The following is a 20,971-nucleotide window of genomic DNA, read 5'->3' as shown; positions in this document are numbered from 1 at the left end:
TGAACAGACTGTGCTTGGTTTTGGCTTAACTGCACTCAACTCCTACCCCCAAACATTTCTGTGTCACCCAGCCAGCTACCAAAAGTCAAGCAAGGTTACTCTCCTTCGTAGCATTTCTCTCCCTCCTAGTAATTATGTGGGGTCCGGGTCTTCTGGAGGCAGGGTAGCTTTCTGCCTGGAGCCCCACTGCAGACAGTGGAAGGAAAGCCGTTGTCAGAGGAAGCGCATCCCTCTAAGAACTAGCTTGGCCATCAGTTGTGCCCATGTTCATCATACGAATACCGAGATCAAACAAGGATGCTCAGTTTCACAAACCACATACCAAATACAGAGAAATGGGACACTGGGGGAAAAAAAATACTCTACAGTTAAGGATTAAAAAAAAAAAATCAAGATATACCCTTAGGAAACAGATCCCAAATCAAAAATGCGAGGCGACCATTCTCGTATCAAGTTACTGAAAAGGATTCTATCATCCCAAGTACTCCTCTTCAGATTGGTAAGCTTTTAGTTGTTCTACTATAGCTGTAAACATTCAATTATATTTTCAAATATTTTAACTTGGTGCTTACAAGCAAAGAGGTATCAACTTGAACTCCATCTGCCAGCTGACGATGAGAGAAAGGGTGCTTAAAACAGGATACGAAGAGCTCACATAGTCTAATTACGACTCCTAAACCCTCTCAAAATAGAATTCTAAGTAAATGAGTTCTGACTCCAACACATGCAAGAATGGAACAGCATGAAGTGAGCAGCATTTCTGGAGTGACTACTGCTAAGAAACGCACAAGCTCTTATCAAGCTTGAGGCTAGTTTATAGAGCTCTACAGAGCTTACTCCCATCTTTACTTACTTCACTAGCAAATAATCTCACAACAGCACGACTGGACTCACAAATACAGCACTAATATTAGAATCACAATAAACATTTTATAAATCAAAAAATCTTGGATTCACAAATATACAAAAGATACAATGGAGATCAGTCTTCTGTTTGTACAGGTTGGTGATCATTTACACTCAAGTTTTCTGAAGAAAGGTGAAAGAAAAGAAAGAACTTGAGAGTAAGTTTGCATATTAATCTTCAGGAGGACTGTGGACAGCTGTTGAGTGGAGAATTCGGGTCATCTGGCTTGCTGACAACACAGAGAAGAACCTAGCAAGTTAATCTGGCTGATGCACAGGCTCATTTTCCCTGGCATTTGTATCGCTCCTCTAACTTGAGGTATCTATTCCTCTGCTAAATGCAGCAACCGCTAAAGCGTTCATTCCAAAAATACAGTCCCCCTGAGCACTGGCACGGTTATTGATGTTCTCTAGGCAACTATGTCATTCTGGAGAAGGTGGAAGGAAGAAAAACACCTATCAGTTGCCAAGGAAGACACACTGGCCCAAGACCTGACTTGGCTGCCAACAAAACCTACAGCATAGTTTTCAAACAGACCAATCAAAAGCTGGTCGCAAGCACAAGTTCAGAAGGGTGACATTCAAGAGGACAGTAGTTTTACTTCTTTCACAGCCACCCTAACTCCACGGCTACAGAATCCTGGAGAGAAACAGGTGCATGTCCCTAAAGAGTTGTAGAACAAAAAGTTTATATATAGGATTATAATAGCTCCAAAACAGACCGAGACAAGAAAGCTGCACATTTCTTTGCCGAATGGGAACAAAGGCATAGACACCTAGATCAGTTAGGGAACAGTGTGCAATAATCTTGCAACTATGACACTATTCAAGCTGAGATCCAATATACATTGTTCATGCGTAAATGGGGAATTAGCAAAATATAGGTAACACTAATAGCTTATGAGTTGATGTGTGTTCAGGGTTGATTATGTGTACTGTATAGCATTCTAATTCCCCAAGTCCAGATATATATTTTGCAGCATAATTTGGTTCCTAAATTTAATCTTTATTTCAATGGAAAAAACTAGACATGTCTCCTGATTCCAAAGCTGCAGCTAGTTGATGACACGGATGGACAAGATATTAAGATAACTTTTTCTACAAGTTTAAAGTGATTGCTGTTTTGCTAAAACAGGGAAAAGAATGACTGAAGACAGCTATTTCTCTCTTTGCCCCAACAGCATTAATTGCTCTGTTAATGCAAACCACAGAGACCTCCCCACTTCTCCCTGAAAGGCAAGAGACCCAGTGCTGTCCACTAGCGAGCCACAGCTTCTAGCTTCCAAACTATTTCACCACAACTTCCTCTGGGCATACACTAGGGACACACTTAGCTAGAAATAGGTAAGGTAAAAGTGCAACAGTGTCTTTTGAAAATACTCAATTTTTGTTATTGGGTTTTCCTAGAGTTGTCACAGAACTTTAAGATAGCATTGCACTAAAAAAAAAAAGTGCTGTAGATTTTAGGGCCAACTTAAATGCACTTAGGGCCAACTTAAAAGGGTGAAGTGGGTTACAATAAATACTTTCATTCAAGAAGAACAAAAACATTTAATCACAAATGAAAGCAAGATTGTGGTTACCACTCTAACAAAGTGCAGAAATAGCAGATCACATTTACTTTTTTCCATTTATTGGCACTTATTTGAAAAATAGTATAAATATTCAACAGAAAAGAGACAAGTTGACCCACACGCTACTGATGCATCTTTAACAGACCAGAACAGATATGAGGAGGTTCATTCTTAACAAATAAGCAAGATTAAAAAAAAAAAAAAAAATCAGTCTTGCCCTCACCATGAAAGAGTGAACACACAGTAAGTCTTTGGCACATATCTGACATTGCAAAACTAAACTATGTCATAACAGAAAGCAAACAGATATTAAACACAAGCTTGTCCATCCACCACAGGGATGAAGGACAGTTTGAATTAAAAAAACACCACCCTGCAACATGGAAGTTGACTGTTACAATAATTTAGGAGGAATAAAAGCAGACGTAAACCATGTCATATTTTACTTGATCTGAGTAAAACTATTAAATAGATTCTATTTTATTTCTGTAATAAGGATATGCTGAAACTGGTCATTGGTCCTCAGGTCACCAGGTCTTCACACTCTACATCTTCCATTTCTACCTTTGATAGCTGCTGTCAATCAAAGCTTCATCCATGTGAGTTTTTCACAGCAGAGTTCAGAACAGGCTTCTCTTCCACTTCAAGAAGTTTCTATTCTTTTCTCACTTTATTATACATTACAAAGTCTTAGTGTTTAAAAATAAAATATTTTGCTTCATTATTAACCATGCGGGAGAGACCACATAGTACAAATGTATACACACATACAAATGAGGCCCCAGCTGGAGGGAAGTTCAGTTGTACAACAGGAGTCAACAACCAAAATGAAGTTGCCACTGGAAAATTTGAAACAGCTGTCTATGGTGGTTTGCAGATTTTTTCCTCCTGTCTTGGGAATTTCAGGGTTAAGATCAGGATGCCTCAACCCACTGACTTTTCAAATATAGTACAAGAACCCATATCAGATTACTAAACTGTAGGCTCTACTCACCATTTGAAGTTTATATCAGCAGAAATAACTTGATGCCATTAAGTTGAGGAAGTGACATCAAGAGATTAAACACTGCAGGAATCTGCAGTTAAATGTTCATATTTGATCACTTCAGCCTGTATAAAAGCATTCAAGGCCCCTCACTTTTTTTTTCCCAACAGAAGTCATATATGAAGATGAATACTGTTTGTTAAAATAATGCACTTCTGAAGCATTAAATACTAAAATCTCAGGATTTAGTGTATTGTTCCAAATATTGCTACTATTTTTTCCTCTATTAAAAGACCTTTAACAGAGCATCTACCACTCTAATACATCATCAAATGGGGAAAAGAAACCAAAAAGCTCCCCAAACCCCCAAAGAATGCTCCACACCAAATTTGGATTTAGTTACAACAGCAGTCATGATCATGAATAAAATCCAACATATAAAAATAAGATGACAATTCATCAACTTGTTCTTTTCATATCTAATTATAATACAGAATTGATTAACAGCCAATCATCAGAGAACACAAAAATCAAATTTTTTCCAATATTCTCACTTTCATTTCAAGAACAAAAAAAAATATCTAACACTCAGGGAATAAAAACATAAATTAGAAAGATGCTTCATTGGTTTCAGATTGAGGACAAACACGAAAGTTATCTGTTACTACATCAGCACCACTTTATATTAGTGAGGACACAGCCTGAGGACAGGCTGTTGGAAAGCCAAGGCTTCTACAAGCAGAATGTACATATAATATTTGTAACTTACACCAATGAGACAAAATCCATTGTAAATCAACAGCTTGTATACTGATGTTAGCAAATATATTTGTAATTCAAATGCTTACTGTATTTTAGTAAATGTCATACAAATTACTAGAAACGTGAATTCTTCCTCAAGGAACTATTCTGGAAGTTTTCTAGAAATAATGACATTTCTGGAAGTTCCTATGAGGAACAATCACATAAAGAATGCAGTTACACACAATAGAAAGTCTTATCAATTTCCAGATGTTTCTTGGTGTCCATTAAGCAGACTTATGTTTCTTAATTAATAGGTAACTTAGCTGTAAAATCTACTGGTAAAAATGGAGATCTGGAGTCAGAAAGAGAGACTGGAGAGTCTGTGTTGGTGCCAACCTCAGCTGGTGAGTCACAGGAAGAGCCTGCGCTGCTCCTATTGTCATCAAGACCATGTGACGACAGACTGAAAACAGAGTGATATCAAGATAGGAGAAATGAGGTACTTAGTTTTTCCTGAAACATCTCAAATACTGCCTTCCATTCACTATAAAACCATTCTAAAAATAAATGTACATCCCTGAAGAAACAGTAAGCCCTACAATTTGAAATAAATTTGTAATAATATGCTTTACAGACACTTCCAAACAGACGGATAACATTCTGCTAATTTGCTCCCTCAGCTCACCCAGAAATAGTCTACATACTGGACACATCAAGCAGACCCTGGAAATTCTAAAATTGTAGTGAATGTTATTGCCTATTTACTGTAATACTTTCAGTGCTTCAAAAAATCCCATCTTCTATTGGTCCCAGCCTAGCATCTCTACATACCCAGATGCCTCTTTTCTGAGGAGGCTCAAAGATAAATTATATAAACTTCTTTACCACTTGCTGCTTATTTCACAAGACACAAAATTAACTGTAGGTGTTCTATCACTTAGTGATAGCATTTAAGTGCTGTTAAAAATTATCCTCTCCTAAACCGAGATGCAGCAACTGAACCTACACTGCTATGCCTACTGTGATTAGGATGAGCAAAAAAGTATGCTTTTAAAGTATCTTTAACACTTCCATTTTACTATTACTATTGCAATGGGCTAAAAGCTTACACACAGCTATGTGCTTTAACTGGGAGGCAGAAAGGACAGACATACCGTAAACAACTCTGGCTCGATAATTTTGTGTGTGCACACCCTATGTGTTATTACCCTCTTGACTAAAACACTAAAGCAAAATCCCTCACTATTTTAAGTCATTATAATTTTGTATGTAGTACTTTTTATCTCCTCTCAGCAGGGAGGGTCAGACATGGACTCATTTTCTCATGTGACTAAGAACAAGAAGCATAAAAAAACCAACACAGAGCATTAACACTCGCGTTTGATTGCAACTTGAAACTAGACTCCAAAAAATAGCCAGCCATGATGTATCTTTTCCTAAACATGCTTAACTCCCACATACATAAAGCACATTAACAGAAGATTGTCAGCCCTGGAAATTCTAAAATTGTAGTGAATGTTATTGCCTATTTACTGTAATACTTTCAGTGTTTCAAAAATACAGGATGCTTGTATTAATAACAAAAAAAATACAGCTTCAAACATGCTCACTGCTAGATAGATAGATAGATAAATAAATAAATAAATATATATTAGTGCCCTTGATGAATTTCACACAATAGCACAGTATTTACCATCCCCCAAGGTCTGCCTGATGTGAAACTTCAGGGGTAAGCATGCTGGTGGATCCTTGGAATAATCTTTTTGGATGATCTTCCATCTCTGTTACACCTTAATAAGAGATACGGGGTGATAAAAAAAATAATTAATCCTCATTTAAGCTAAATCTATTTTCAGTGTATTTCCACAGAACAAACCAAATAGAGGTTCAAACTTATTACAATCTATTGAGTGTTATTTTAAATTTAAAACATAGATGTTTCATGCTGAAATTTTAAGAGTATTTCTTGGAAACCTTTTAGTCCAAGCACTGGGAGAGTTTAAAGTTGTGAATTGAGGTATTAGATACTGAGGAATTACCTATCAGATGCCTATTCAGTAGTAGAGAATAATTTTTTTGTTTCAGTTTATTCAGCTAATTAGTGCACTGACTAGCTCCCTCAAAGTAGAGAAGAGGAGAATAAGGAAAGCTTGTTTTCATCTTGCAGTCAATTAAAACAAGGTCCAGGATTATCACTAAACATATACTGAATGTGAATTCCAAATATACTAGAAAAGGATGGACAGACACATACTTAAATAGGCTATGGCAACACTCAGATAAAAGTATTTTAAAACCTGTCTCAGAGCCAGAAGAGTTCTGTTACAAAGGTGAAGTATGCAGATGCATTTAAAAACAGATGCAACAAAATAAGTCAAAGTGGGACTTGTTTCTTTATCCCTGCATTTTTCTTCAATTTCCAAATAAAGTTATAAAGTGTCTATCAGGTTCTCAAATCAGCTTGTGTTGTACAACTGTGATTTTAAACCCACAGTATTTGTGCACTTCAGTTAGCCAGGACTTTCACAAATTTCTGTTTGTGAAATTAAGTATACCAATAGTTATATTTCTTCTTTCATTAAACAGGTTACATTAGTTTATCAGATGCATATTATTACAGCAATGGAGAGGCATTAGGACAGAATAATTATTATAGTTTTACCAAATAGTAAATACTAGTTCATCGATTTTTCTGTTTTATCACTACAAACAATTCCATATATTTGATCACTGGTAATACTCTCTATTTCTAGTCATTCTTATAGTATCAGCCAAATGAATAGAATGAGGAAGCAAGCTATATGAATTACTATTAAATTAACAACCTGGCCTATTACAGTAGTCAGAAATAAATACTGTACCTTTTCTTTTTATTGACCCAAGAACACTTGGTCGAATGCAATTAATAGGACTCTGGCTTCTCCTGCTAAAAGAAGGCAGATGCTATACTGATGTATCGTCATTAACATAAGAAGCCCCAAAACAAGTAAAGAATCAAAAGATGTTCAGATAACTTAAACTACTAAAAAGAAAATGCTAAAAACACAGGCATTAAAACAGCCTATTCAAAATAATTTTTTTGAAGAAAAACAGACAAAGCAGCATAGACCTTAAAAGAAGTAGTTAAGTCACATTGTTTCACAACCGGGACAGTCCAAAAGCTCACATTAGGTACCAACCACATCTCAGTTAACAGGCTGTACTTCGCTGAACTGTTATGGCTTGATCAAATTCAATTGTGCGCCCACATCACTCAAAACAATATCCAGTACAACTGAAGCCAGAATGCCTAACAATCCCCTAAATCCATTTTTTCCTTATAATTCAATTATTTAATGTGTGAATAAGAGCAACAGACTACACTGCAAAATCAGAGCCTGAAATGCAGCCCAGCTTCCTGATGTTAAGACATGAGGATTTTAACAAATACTTGGGGCGTTGTAAAATGTGAAGTTTAGATGAATATAAAAAGTGATATTTGTGATCTGAAATCAATTTTAATTATGTATATAACAAATTTTGAGATTTCAAAAGCCTAGTGTGAACAAGCTATGCCAACTTCCTATTATTAACAGAGGCTGGTACTTACCTTGAAAATCGCCTTGTTGGACTTGGGCTAGGACTTGGAGGTAATCCACTACTACTCACCAAACTTTGCAAAGATGGTGAGAAGCATTGCTGAGAGCAAAACAGTTTGAGTTATTTATGTACAAACACTGTATTATACCCATATAGTAACAACTGGGCCTAATTACAGGCAAATAAACAACCCACTGTCAATTTAAAGCAACCAGCCAATCTGGCTAGGTATATTGAGATACCACTTTTGGTTAAGGAGAAAAAAAAAAAAAATCTAGAAAAAGTTGGACAGATTTCATTTTCATGTAGAATACATGCAAGTTGAGAAGCATTTATTTTGCCATAGTCTGATTAAACAGACTAGTTTATAAAAATAAGAACGTATGCCCCCTCCTCTTTCTCCAAGGGAAAAGCAAATAAAGAACATTAACAACAGGTTAACAGTCAAACACCTCCCAGAGATTCACATCCACAAGATATGCAACTGCTAACTGCAGTCTTCTGTTTCTGGATTTTAGTTTTTTTGTTTTACTCTCTAGTTTCTTGCTTGCAGCTGAAGTAGAAAGGAGAAGGCAGCTTCATCTTTTGCTGTTAATTTGGTTTAATTTATTCAGCACGATTCAAGAGAAAACCTTTATTACTACGTTTTGCTTACCTTCCCTATTCCTCTGGTAGGTGAAGGAGCTGGAGAAACTGGGACAAAGTCTACTTGCTTTGGTGATGACAATTTTTCAAAATCATTGTCACTCTGTAAATAGTACATATAAATAATAATCTTATGAGCAAGTATTTTAATGTAAAAAAGGACTGTTTTGTTTTGAATTAAATAAGATTCCAAAGTTATCCTCATTCATATTTATCATTTTTTTTATGTGGACACTTATGAGGACATATATTACATGTAACAAAAAAGCCTTAAACATTATTTGCTGAGTATCAGAAAATGGAAAAAAATTTGGACAGGCAGATATCCATGCAATTTTCTTTTTAAATATCACCCCAAGAAACCCACTTATATCCTTGAACTACTGATAACTTTATGCCTTGTTAGTATGAAACACTGCTGATCAAAAGCAGCAATATATTAACACCATCATTTTTAGATCAAATTATATAGGAAAATGTTGACATGAAAGTCTCTAGTGTCCTAATACTGAAAACAAAAATTAAACCATGAATGCGTTACCAGGCTCAAGCTCTCCTCCCATGACTGGCTCATCTGCATTGCTACTTGCACTTCTCTATAAAGAAGAAAAGAAATGTGTTGTCCCAGGCCCATAAAAGATTTCATTAAGTATACGAAGTATACTTTGCCTTAAGGCTTACCTTTCACGTACTGCTTCTCTGTTCATCAAATTCATTCCTTCTTCCTAAAAGAGATTAGCAGATGAAAAATAAAGACTTAAAAAAAAAAGTTTGCTACAGCAAATCAGAAAAACTTTACCTTCAGTTCATTCAGGTATGGAGTCAGTTTAATTCAACTATCTTAAGTAACAACAACGGGGTGGAAAGGAAGGGAAAGACGGAGAGAGAAACCATCACATAAAAAGCATTGCTTAAGGGAGTTGGTTGTTTCTCAAGTAGCTTTTTCATTTTTATCACCATTCAAGAGATGGTTACAAAACTGAGCAATAACATGACCAAAGCTTTTACATATGCTAGCGCATCTTTATATAATCTTGCATAAAATCATTTCATAGTAGAAACTGTTCTTCTCCCGGCTCCTCACTTCAAGAGGATAGAAACTAGCACAGGTAATCCTTAAAAGCATGACTGGATTCTTACCTTATTTTATGTATTAGAAACTAACTAGACTATCAGCCTCTCATTTGTATACAATGCATTGTATATATGTAATAAACTTGGGATTTTAGTGTTATTTTTCTAAAACAGCTATAAAATATTACTAAAATGGAACAAAGGTATAAAATTAAACACACTAAATATTAACAGCAAGTATAAACAAATTTGATTCAATCCCCTCTTAAGGCATGAACCATTTCTCAAAACTAACTGAGTACTATCCAGTGTGTTCAGTGAAGGAATAATTCAAGAAAAAAAGTTTAAATAATTAGTTTCACTGTCTGCATCACATGTAAGAAGAGTCTTCCTACGTTAGTTCAATTGTATGATTGTTTGCTAAGATTTGAAAAAAAAACATAAGTACAACACATGGTTCCCATCTCTGCCTATAAGTATACAGGAAAGAGAATTTCAATTTGTGAATTTAATGATCAAACACAAATTAAGAGGTGTCATTGTTCACTTTAATAAATGTGTGTATGGAATAATTATGATACAAAGCATTTTGAAAAAAATTGAAACATCAAACACTACGTCATGTAATAAATATAGCAATAGAAGCACAGCACTGAGTTCATCCCCTTGCTCTCATCGGATTTACATATTAATCCAAACTTTTTTATTAATAAAAAAACAGCACACCAACTGACTTGAGTGTTTCAGAGTCTCTTTAACCCAGTAAATTATTTATAATAGTGAAAACAAGTATTTATTTTCTACAGGATTGCTATGCACCTTTAATCTCTGAGGTGGGAAGCAAGAGCACATACAATCCACTTCAGGCATCATACCCTGAAAATGCTGGCTGAAGCATAAATTGATTTTACAGAGTGAAAAGTAAGAAAACAAGCCTATCCATTTGAAAACTAGCGAGTTAAAACAAAAAAACAAGCATCTTCAAGCCAGTCTTCAAGCCAGTTTTATAAGCATTCTACTATCAAAAAGTCAACATATAAAATGGAAGAGCCACAAAAGTTTGTGTTTGCTGTTTTTGAAACTTGAGTCTGCAGACTGTGATCTGTTTGGTGGTAATGCTATTTAAGCCAACTCAGATATTTGCCGCACCCCTCTCCCTTCCAAGGTATTTGCTCCTGTGCCCTTCCCCTCCACTCATGCTATAACAGCACAAGTACAGTGACCTGGATAAGAAAATTATACAGATGAAAAACAGTCCAGCCAGAAGTCTCAACTATTTTTTTTTTAGCCAAATTGCTTCCTTATCCAGTTCATTTTCTGGCTGCACAAATTCTTGTGCCAACACAAGGAACACGCTGTCATTGGCCCTGAATATTTATGCTGGCACTGCAGCCAAAAACTTTGCGAAACTTTACCCTAGGGGTTTACATTAAAAGCTTCCTTACTAAAATGTCCGTTTCAAGATTTGTCTTCTCTTTCCACTCAAATCATCTTCCTTCTATAAGATACATTCTACTTTTTATAAAATTTGGAACTCTAAAAACAGATACAACCTTTACTTTTGAAAGCACTTTGAAGTGATAGACTGCTGCAGACTCTGTACTACTGTTTCAAAGAAAAATCAATAGTCATTTGAAGGACGTTGCACATTAATGGGAAAAGAAAAAAAAAAACCACATACACTGTAAGCAACTTACTATTTCCAAAAAATTAGAACATGTGCTTACCTGTTTGATTTGATGAAGGCGGCTGCTAGGAATACGAACAGGAGATGATGGCACAAACTGCAAAACAAAGCCACATACAACTGAAACCTTCTTAAAAACCACAGGAGAAGGGAGGGAAAGGTGTTAGGATGTTAGTACCCACTCTAAAACACTATCCCAATCTCAAAAAAAATCTCCCAAATGAAAATAAACTTTTATAACATCTACAGAGCATACAAACCATATTAAGCACTTACAAGAACATGATAATGTGTATTTCCATATCATACTGTTTTGCATGCTCAGAGATGCTAATGGATATCAATCTGCCTTTCACTTCAGTTCCAGGCTACCAGAACTCAGAGCCTTCTTTATAGAATGAACTGACTTTTAACTAGCATGCTGCCACCCTTAATAGATATGGCTGCATAAACATTTAATCTGTTCTTAAGTAGTCCAGAAGGCTCCCCAATAGATCCTTTAAAAAACACAAAGCCAAAACCACACATCGTGCAGAAAGATTTCTGGATTGTTGTCAGCCTACAAATGAGTACTTTGACAGATGAAAAAATTCAGCTAGCAAAAATTTGGTGCTAGCAAAGAATTAAATAGCTTCCTTAAAGTTTCTCAACAGCTTCACAAATTCAAGTGATAGAAAATGAAATCAGACATGGTATCACTAAAATTGCTTTTCTATTAATTTTGTCAGTTTTGCATGAAGATCTTCTCACTGGAATATTATGATCTAAAACTACATACTCAAAACCAAATTAAGTCGTTAAAATATCATTTCCTTTCATATATTTCCTGTCTCTCAAACATTTAACCATCAATTGACATTTGTCATAATCCATTCTGGGATCAAAAATTCAAAGCTTTAGTCAGTTTTACCTAACCTCTTCCCCTCTGTAAGCCTGACAACCCCTCCAAATGACAAGGTCTCTTTGTAAAATGGACATGTGCTCAATAAGAAAGATTCATATCATTATGCAATATGAGGCTTCGTCAGCTTCAAACAAAACATTACTAGAGCTCTTCATTATGCTGAAATCGGAGAATTAACATTAATTCACTTATTTACTGCATCATCTTCTGATCAGTGACACAGAGAATGTAAAGATCTCTGTCTTATACACAAAGTCATGGTAAGTTATCACAGATCATTAACATGTCATATAACCAGAATCCTCCCTCCAAATAAATATATTTTAATATATTTTTATATAAAAATTTATATACACCCCCACACATATACATAAAGCCTTTCTTCTTTCAAAAAATATTAGCCTACCACACACTCACATAGAATGTCCAAAGCTTTTGTCAGAACTTAGCCATCATAGTATATACTACTACAGTCTAGCAGTTATAACATTTTGTTTAGCTATTTAAGTCCACTTTACATCAGCTTTACTATTATACTGAGCTTCCAAAAATCCTGTGCACCTAGTAAAAATTCCTCCAAACTGTAACAGCCAACATACACTTTCAGTTGACTTTGATTTGCATGCAGAAAAAAGGCTCTGGACAATAGTACATTCCTGCCCATTCACTCCATCACTGCACAGTAGAAATGCACTCTTTATATTTTATAAATATGATCCACCTACTCTAAGGTTTAATGTTAATAAAATATATACCAAACTAGTGGGGCCTAGTGCAAAGTAAAAAGCAGAAAACAGCAGTTAAGTATTTCTCTACAGGATCTAATACAGATTTGACTAAATCTATTAATTCCAAGGATCCTACAGCCCATCTCCAACAAGTCATGATCCTTTTGTCAATGCTCAAAAAATGCTTTTCCCTGCTAATAGTCCTTTAATTTAATTCTTGTGAAAATAAATTATCAGAAGCCTCAGCAGCTTTTAAAGGATACCTGCTAAAGCAGATTAAACTCATTTGTTAAAATCATGCTACTTAAATCCTAGATCTTTTAAGAGAGCACAATCTTAATAGAAAACATTAGAAACTATTAGAATATCACGTGGAAGAGAAGCACCTTCCCATCTCTCCCTCTTCCAGTATGTCAGATAGGTGCAATAACTTTCTCACCGAGGGTAAAGTTTCACAAATGTCAGTTTGGCTGCAGAGCCAAACCAAGCAGTCACCTGCCCCTGGCACCTAAACCCTTCCATTTCCCTCCCTGCACTGCCCCCTGTCTTCTGCCAACACACACATTTCTGGGGCCACACAGTGGACCACAACAGGGAACAAGTTCAGCTTTTAAAAACAAACAAACAAACCACTTTTGCTGAAACAGTAGCTGAGCATCTAACCACAGCCTAAAATGCTCTGCTTTAAGAAAACCATTTACTCATTAGATGCCCCTGGTAACTTCTGAGAGGAAATAAACACTGAATAACTGAACATAGTTGAGCCTTCCTTGGCAGTTACATTTAGTATCAAAAAACTGCAGATTTAGACATAGTCAGAATGGCAGAGCTGCCCCTGCAATCATCATTACAAAAGAGCTGGAGCCTGGGACTTGGAGAAGTTATTCAAAAAATAAAAGAATATTTTAGAATTCAGCTGAGTAGCTGGGACAGCCACAACAGCCCTGAATATGGAGCTAGAATATGACCTTCAGTTATCAAAGCATTTTATCAACTTCCATTATTCCCTTAAGAGTTAACACAACAGATTAGGAAAACAGAACTACTAATCAGTTTTTACTAAGTTTTACTAACTGTTAGTAAGTGTTTTTCATAGTTTAATATAGCACAAAACATTAGCTGTATTTACAATACTAAGTTAGCAAAGTTTGTCACTTACTGAACCTTTTCTCCCTCCTTATTAGTTTACACTGCAATAAAACTTGGACTTGTTTTTCTAATTACAAAAAAAATAGTGGTTTCTGAAGTACACTTCATCATCCATCTGTTGTAAAATCAAACCTACCAAAACTCATGTCATCTAGCACCCTAGAATAGTTTCTCAAACATCATAAAACTACAGTTATTTCTTCACTATAGCAAGAATACCAGGTGCAGTTACTTAGAGTCCTTAATGCTGAAGAGGTTAATCATCCAAAAATGGTTTAGCTATAGCTGATCCTGGCTTAAGACAGTAGAATGATGAGATGATCTCCAGGTTCCTTTCCAGTTCCATCCTCCCCGTCCTTCCTAAGAGAACCATAAACCAGACCATAATTCAAAGTCACTAAGAATTAGCCAAGCTATTTCAAAGTGGACAAGGTGCTGATGTAGGGTTCCACATTCATTTTTAGCATCAGTAAAACTTAAGCTGTGTTTTATCAGCACCTGGTCAACAATGGAAAGGAAGAGAGGTAACTTTCAGGATGCTTTTTAATAAACCTAAATAATAATAAACTTAATAAAGTGAGATGAAGGTTTGAGAACATCTTCCCAAGAAGTTAACACTGGTTCAGAGATGTTCCTTTATGATCAGCTAATTAAACTACAAAACATTAACAGCTAGTAGTCATTCCACTAGAAAGTTTCAGAGCTCACTGGATCTTTCAGGAAATCTTATGTGAAGTTATACTGTGGTCATAGTACATAAAAGTATGTTCTCTCAAATAGATTTTGCACACATTTTAAGCCATTCTTCTGAGTCCTATGAATTAAAAGCCTAAGCACTGTATCTCTGCAAGGCCAGATGGGTGAATCCTCACGGCTGCTGGTGCTTCCTTTGAGTCTCTTACCTGTGCTCCCCTGGAGTCTAAAGGGAAACAGCAGGAAGAAAGGAGACCCACATCGCTCCAGGTGTAAGATAAGCATGAAGAAAGAGCTCTTCATGCAGGAGAATGGAGGAGGGAGAGGAAAGAAGGGAAAAGAGACTTACCCTACTTTCAACCTCTTGATTGTGAACTACAGTCTTGTAGCTTTGGACATCCACACTCCCATCCCTGAAAAGCTTCCACTTCAGACACGAAAACTCAACCCAAAAATGTAAGCTAAATGTAAGCTGCAAAGTGTCCTGAAAATTCCTTTGTTAGATGTAAAACAATTTTTGTTCTCAAGTACTGCATTTATCTTTTCACGTCTTGGCCACTGAGTCAAAATAGTTCCAATCTGCTGTTGACGATATTCAGAAGAAAATCACAAAATCCAAAAAACAACACCATCTCTCTCTCTGGGTTCCTGGTTCCCAACAAGTTAACAAAAACAAAACCCTGGGCCTTAATGGGGCAATGCTCCCTAAATTAGCTTCCCCCTCTCCCCCAACAATTAATTGAAGATCTTTAAGAAGGAAATCCAGTAAACTGAGCTTTCGCCTTTGTTTGTTTCTCCTTTAGTCTGACCATATGCATAAACATAAGCATCCTATGTTGCAACCCGAAAAATGCATGAATAAGATGACTGTTGTTTAAGATTTCTTTACCATAATTTGTTCCATTATGCTTAATTTTTTTAGCAGCAGAAATGCTAAAGGAGGAGAAGAAAGGTTTTTCCAACAGTCTTTCCAAACCTTTACATAAGTATTCCAATTCTATTATAGATGCAAGTCTTTGCTGAAGTAGATGTATGTCCTAATTTAAAAAAAAAAAAAAAATAGCTACAGGGCATCAGTCAAGAAGATAGTAGAACAGTAGCCTTCAACCACTAACATAGAGCTAACAGATTATTTCTAAGGCATCTTCAAAAGGGAGCTAAAAAGCAGGCTAATTGCCATTAGCACTACAGGGGACTCCAGCTCTGCAAAAATTATGGGTATCTACAAATCAGAATGCACTGAAAACCAATGCGGTAGCATCATTTTGTTTCCCATACTTAAAAGAAAATTAACACTAATCCTCTCCCCCCAACATGTCCTAATTTTTCCAAAACTCTAATAGTGAACTGTATGCAGCTGGCTCCTTACCCTGTGTGCATCTGTTTCGTAAGGCTGTCTTAGGGGAAAAGTTAAGTTTCTGGTTATAGGTCACAGTCTGGCCAAAAATTCCTTTTGGTTAGAGGAAGTAACTACCCACATACCTTACCCCTTTCTATAAGGGCTAGCAAACCATTCCATGCTATCTTGCGCAGATGTTCTAAATCAAAGTCACACCTTTTCACCACTATTCAGAAGATGCTATAATACAAGAAAAGCGATATTTTCTCTGTGTTGAAGCACTATACTTTTAGATTAATATTTAAAAAAAAAAACAGATTTTGAGAGCTGTAATAATAATTCCATTTCAACAGAAGTTGAAATTACAAATGAATGTTTGAGAGATATGGAACCAAGTTTCCAAGACCTACGTTATACCAGTCAGCTAGGTGATTACAACAGTCTATTCTGGCATTAAGATAAGACAAGCTAAAACCCGATCACTTTTTTTTTTTTCCTTAAACAGAGATGATTAGCCCTTCAGTTACTGAACAACAGTACATCTTGTGTAATTAGTTTTCTTTGTAAAATGTCTTTCTTATTCCATGTTAGAACATCTGCTTGCATTTTATAAACAAAGTTATGATCACAATGAAATATAAGCGCTCTCCAAGGCCAAATGGTCTGTAAATAGCATTTCACTATAGCTACAGCATATTAATGTCACAGTCTAGAGCCTTGTTTCTGAAAACACGCAGTATTAGTTTCATAGCCTACAGTCTCCTTTTTTTCTTTAATCCTGTTTGCACACTTCTGCTTTGGGCCTAATATGGTTGGTCTAATCGTTTTCTTACCAGACTATGACGATTCATAACTGTTGTACTGTTCCTGCGGGTTCGCAAAACGTTAGCCTGGAACACCTGTGAATTATCACTGTGAAAAGAAACACTTGTCAAACGCAAGAGCCATTTCCTCCCCGTCAAAAAGTACTTCTTAATATAATCTCAGTTTCAAATTCTAAGACAGCTAGCATTTCAAGGCAAAGCATTTGAGAAATAGGTATGAAAGTATTCTTTCAGTTTGCTGGCCAAGAGCCGAAAACAAATCTTACCCCAAGTCCCAGCTACTTCACTTAATGATGCTGATTAATCATACTGAGTCATCAGAGTAACTGCACAATTGTTAAGACTGATCATTTCTGTGGGAATTTATTAAGTCTGGAATGGCTACAGACTGCCTATTGCTTCAACCAAGTCATTCAACAGAATAAATTTGTAAATAGCATATAATAAGTAATTGAAAGCAGCTTCAAAGCCAGTAGAATCAAAAATACAGTACTTCAACAAACGTGATTGTTAAGAACATTTAATATGTTATGATTTTTTTTAGCAGAGGTTAAATTAAACATACTGCAAATCCAGTTTTGAAAGCCCTAAGACTTTTGACCACAGTCACATCTCTAATCAGGAAGGAACATATCCATTTAAAACAACATTATTTATTTGATACAACATGGTCTCCTTTTTTCAAGGAAACATTGAGTTCTATTGACTCCTAAAGTAAGTCATCATCCTGTCATAACTGGTATTATCAACAGCTGTTGATCTGTCCTTAATGAACAAGACTACAGAAATCAAATAAATTTTTATGGTCATTAGAATTAAAATTCAGAGCCACAATCCTGCAATCTCTGTGCCTAAAAATCATTGAGGATCTGCACAGGCACACATATCCTAACGTAAGATCATAATTAGATCCAAATTACAAAAAGTCACTGGGTTATATCTTTGTCTCAACTGCTAGCCTCAGATGAACAAAAGCACTATACAAAATATTATTTCTTAAAACTAACCTGACCAATAGTATTAGCTTGTTCTAAAGGCTATTAATCAAACTAAATTTCATTAGATGTACTTTAAAAACACATCATAAACAGAATCCTCCAGTTTAAAATGCACCAGTTAGGCATGCATGTTTTAGATTTTTTTTTTTTTTTTAAACTTACAGCTAGATAAAAGGTAACAAAAAAGGTTACCTCAGAAATACAAAGCCTATATAAACTCATCCAAAACAGTTCTAGCCATTACTAGAAGCATGGTGTTTTTCCACCAAGATGAATGCATTGACCCCTTTTTCTAAAATATCAAGTACAGGTGAATAGACATCACTCACAACTTCAAAAAAGTTTCATTCAGGTTATATCTCCAAGAGATCAAACAGTTGTGATTTGATAGGAGCTGGAACAGGAGAAATTTAAGGGTCCATGGTCTGAAGTCGAGAGATGAGATTTACTGGCTGAGGCCAACAGTTACAGCTTCTTTTTAGTATATATGTAGTTGTACACAACATATGGCTTAAACAGCACATTCTGAAATCCAGGTTTTGAATGGAGAAAACAGGTTTGAAAGATACCCTAATCCTTTATCATAGGCCAAGTCTAATATTCAGTGCTAACTGGAAAAGAAAAGAGGGAGAGAAAAAAATCCTACAAGTATCCTTACCTTCAATCTCCCGTGCAAAAACACCAGAGCTGGTCAGATCTCAAACTCACTTTTCACAAAAAATTCTGATGGTTCCCATTAAAAATCATTTCGATTCAGCATGAAAACAGGAATTGAAACTTTTGTGAAAAGTAAATTCCATGATCTAAAATATTTCACCTAAAAATGTTCTCTGGTTCCAAGCAACCCATTCCCAAAGCTTCTTATTAAATCTGTTAACGAAGAAACCAAGAGAGCAGGCAGTGGCAGAGTAGAAAAAGCAAGCTGTCCAAGAGCAGAAGCTTTTGTTTCCATTTACCCTACAAAGCCATTCTGGGAAAAATTGAAGTTTCTCGCCAAGAGCTGCAATCTTTCAAAAACAGCTGGAAAAATCCTAAGTAACAAGCAAACCACTGCAAACACCTGAAATTAGTTTAATGGGATTCCTGTTTAATTTGTATAAACACCCGTTATATGCACAGTTTCAAGGTAAGAGCTGAGGCTTACCCTTCTCCTCCCTGCTCAGAGCCTGAACAAAATTTGTTTACAGCATGGTTATAGGATGTTTAAAAAAAAAAAGCCAAGGGTCTCCTAGTTCATAAGAAAAAAGTTATAGGGCTGAGGAGGTGATGAAAAATGTCTGTGTCTCAGCTACATAATTAATTTACCTGCTTGGAAATCTCCCTGCTGAACAACTACTATACACAAAAGTTCTATATGCCATGGAAATATATAAAAAGATAGATGTTTCATTAGTTACATAAAAAAAATTGCAAATACATTTACTTACCATTAAATCATGACATAAGAGGCAAGAATTAATATTTTCTCTAAACTGTCATGAAATATTAGCTATTTTTGAACAAAGGATTTATGAGATTTATTCATCACTTGATATCTAGATCCTTACAGAAACATTACATTTAATAAAAAAAAAGTAAGTACTTATCATGCATTACACTAAGTTTTACAAAATTTTCATATCTTTATCCTCTCCCAGACTGTGGTAGGCATACCACAAGTAGCAGCACATAGACCACCTTGAAGTTAGATGTTAGCCGCACCACGGATGGCGGCAGATGTGGGGGCACCTCCCGACTTTATGACAACCCAGAAGAGGCAAGAAATAGGACTTCCGAGTTCTGAACTCACCCAAACACAAGACCATACACAGACCAAGCATATCTGAGATCTTTCCTCCTAGTCCTTGCCTGGGACTGCCACCATCGCCGCCCTAACAGCTGAAGAGAGCTAGGCCTGGACCAAACATCCAGCCCACCCTGCAAATACCAGTCGCCACCACGCTGACGGCGATATCCAGGCAAAACTGCCTACACAGCCCCATGCGTTCCTCCAAGTGTTATATGCTCCCCACTAACAAAACCAACATCATCCTGAACAATTCACAGAACAACTGACACACTGTTTTATACATAACCTAAAAGTGCAACTCAGGTGTCTTTCAGGGTCCCATCCAACAATGTTCCTCACTGAATTAGCCTAGTTCTTCTGAAGACATTTACTGTACTAACCTTACATAATACAGTGAATGTTCTTTGACAAATTTAAACCATCACAGAAATTAGAGAGAGGTGCTACTTCATCTATAATTACGGCCACAACTCGGACGCTACGCACCGTTAGAGCGCTTATCTCAGCTACGCAGCGAGACGGCAGAGCAGGATGAAAACGAGCAACGCGCTTTAATGAAAGCGGAGGGTGCCCAGGCTTCGAGTCACTCCGCACTGACGAGGAGACCTCACCTAGGCCCCTCATCGCTCAGGGCGCTGGTCAAGGCCTCGCACCTCGCCCCTTATGTGGGAGATTAAAGCTTCAACAGAGACACGCGGGGGGCGGGCAAGGCAGCGCAGCGGGACCCCGCGGCGCCGTCGGGGCGGCGCTCACCTGAGCCCGTGGATGAGGGGGGCGCTGTTCGACCGCCTCAGCCCGCCCCCGTCGCTCGCCGCCGCGGCGCTCCCCGGCGGCAGCTCCAGGTCCAGCTCCATTTTCTCCTGAGCCATCGCGGCGGCGGCGGCCCCAGCCCCGGCTCCGGCTCCTCCCGCTCCGCCGCGACGCCCATTCACTGCCGGCGGCCGCAGCGGCTCCTCATGCCGCCGCTTCCCCGGCGAGGCGCGGCGAGGCGCGGCCGCCCCTACAGGCCCCGCGGGCGGCGCCGCAGGCAGCGTCCGGGGGCGCGGCGGGCCCGGCGAGGGGGGCGGCCCCAGCAGCGCCCCATGCCGGGGGCGGCCCGCGGGCGGCCCCTTCCCCCAGCCGCTGTCGCCGCCCGCCCGCCCGCCGAGCTCCCGCGCGCGCGCGCACCGCTGCCGCCGCCGCCGCCTGAGGGGAGCGACGCCTCGGGCCGGACACCCACAGCACCCCGCGCGCCCACCGCCCCCCAGCGCGCATGCGCCGCGGGGAGCCCCTGCACGGCGGGCCCGAGCCGGCAGGGCGCATGCGCAGAGCGCCTCGGCGCCTCTTCCCCCCCCCCCCCCACGCGCGGCCGTT

The 20,971-nt window shown here is 37.8% G+C and overlaps 1 protein-coding gene across 1 annotated transcript; it reads right to left on the bottom strand.

The window, feature by feature from the left end:
• Nucleotides 1-2,517: 2,517 nt before the first annotated feature.
• Nucleotides 2,518-20,671, bottom strand: LOC106484786 (P2R1A-PPP2R2A-interacting phosphatase regulator 1). Its single transcript, XM_013943054.2, has 10 exons — nucleotides 20,372-20,671; nucleotides 16,841-16,919; nucleotides 11,235-11,291; nucleotides 9,115-9,158; nucleotides 8,975-9,029; nucleotides 8,444-8,536; nucleotides 7,799-7,887; nucleotides 7,071-7,135; nucleotides 5,903-5,999; nucleotides 2,518-4,672 (listed from the first exon to the last, which is right to left on the bottom strand). Exons 1-10 carry the CDS (start codon nucleotides 20,485-20,487, stop codon nucleotides 4,513-4,515), a joined length of 855 nt encoding a protein of 284 aa, XP_013798508.2. The 5' UTR covers nucleotides 20,488-20,671; the 3' UTR covers nucleotides 2,518-4,512.
• Between the last annotated feature and the right edge of the window lie 300 nt (nucleotides 20,672-20,971).

The sequence above is a fragment of the Apteryx mantelli genome, chromosome 13 (genome assembly GCF_036417845.1).
Source record: "Apteryx mantelli isolate bAptMan1 chromosome 13, bAptMan1.hap1, whole genome shotgun sequence".
NCBI lineage: Eukaryota > Metazoa > Chordata > Aves > Apterygiformes > Apterygidae > Apteryx > Apteryx mantelli.
Note: the sequence above shows the minus strand (reverse complement) of the source record. Positions and strands in the feature narration are given on the sequence as shown.

Bases quoted from the DNA above. Each gene is read 5' to 3' on its own strand.
- LOC106484786 (XM_013943054.2), bottom strand. From the start codon at position 20,487: ATGGCTCAGGAGAAAATGGAGCTGGACCTGGAGCTGCCGCCGGGGAGC. The intron at 11,292-16,840 runs GTAAGAAAACGA...TTTGTTTTGCAG, and splicing joins TTATGAATCGTCATAGTCTG to TTTGTGCCATCATCTCCTGT. The intron at 8,537-8,974 runs GTAACGCATTCA...TACTATTTACAG, and splicing joins GGGAGGAGAGCTTGAGCCTG to AGTGACAATGATTTTGAAAA.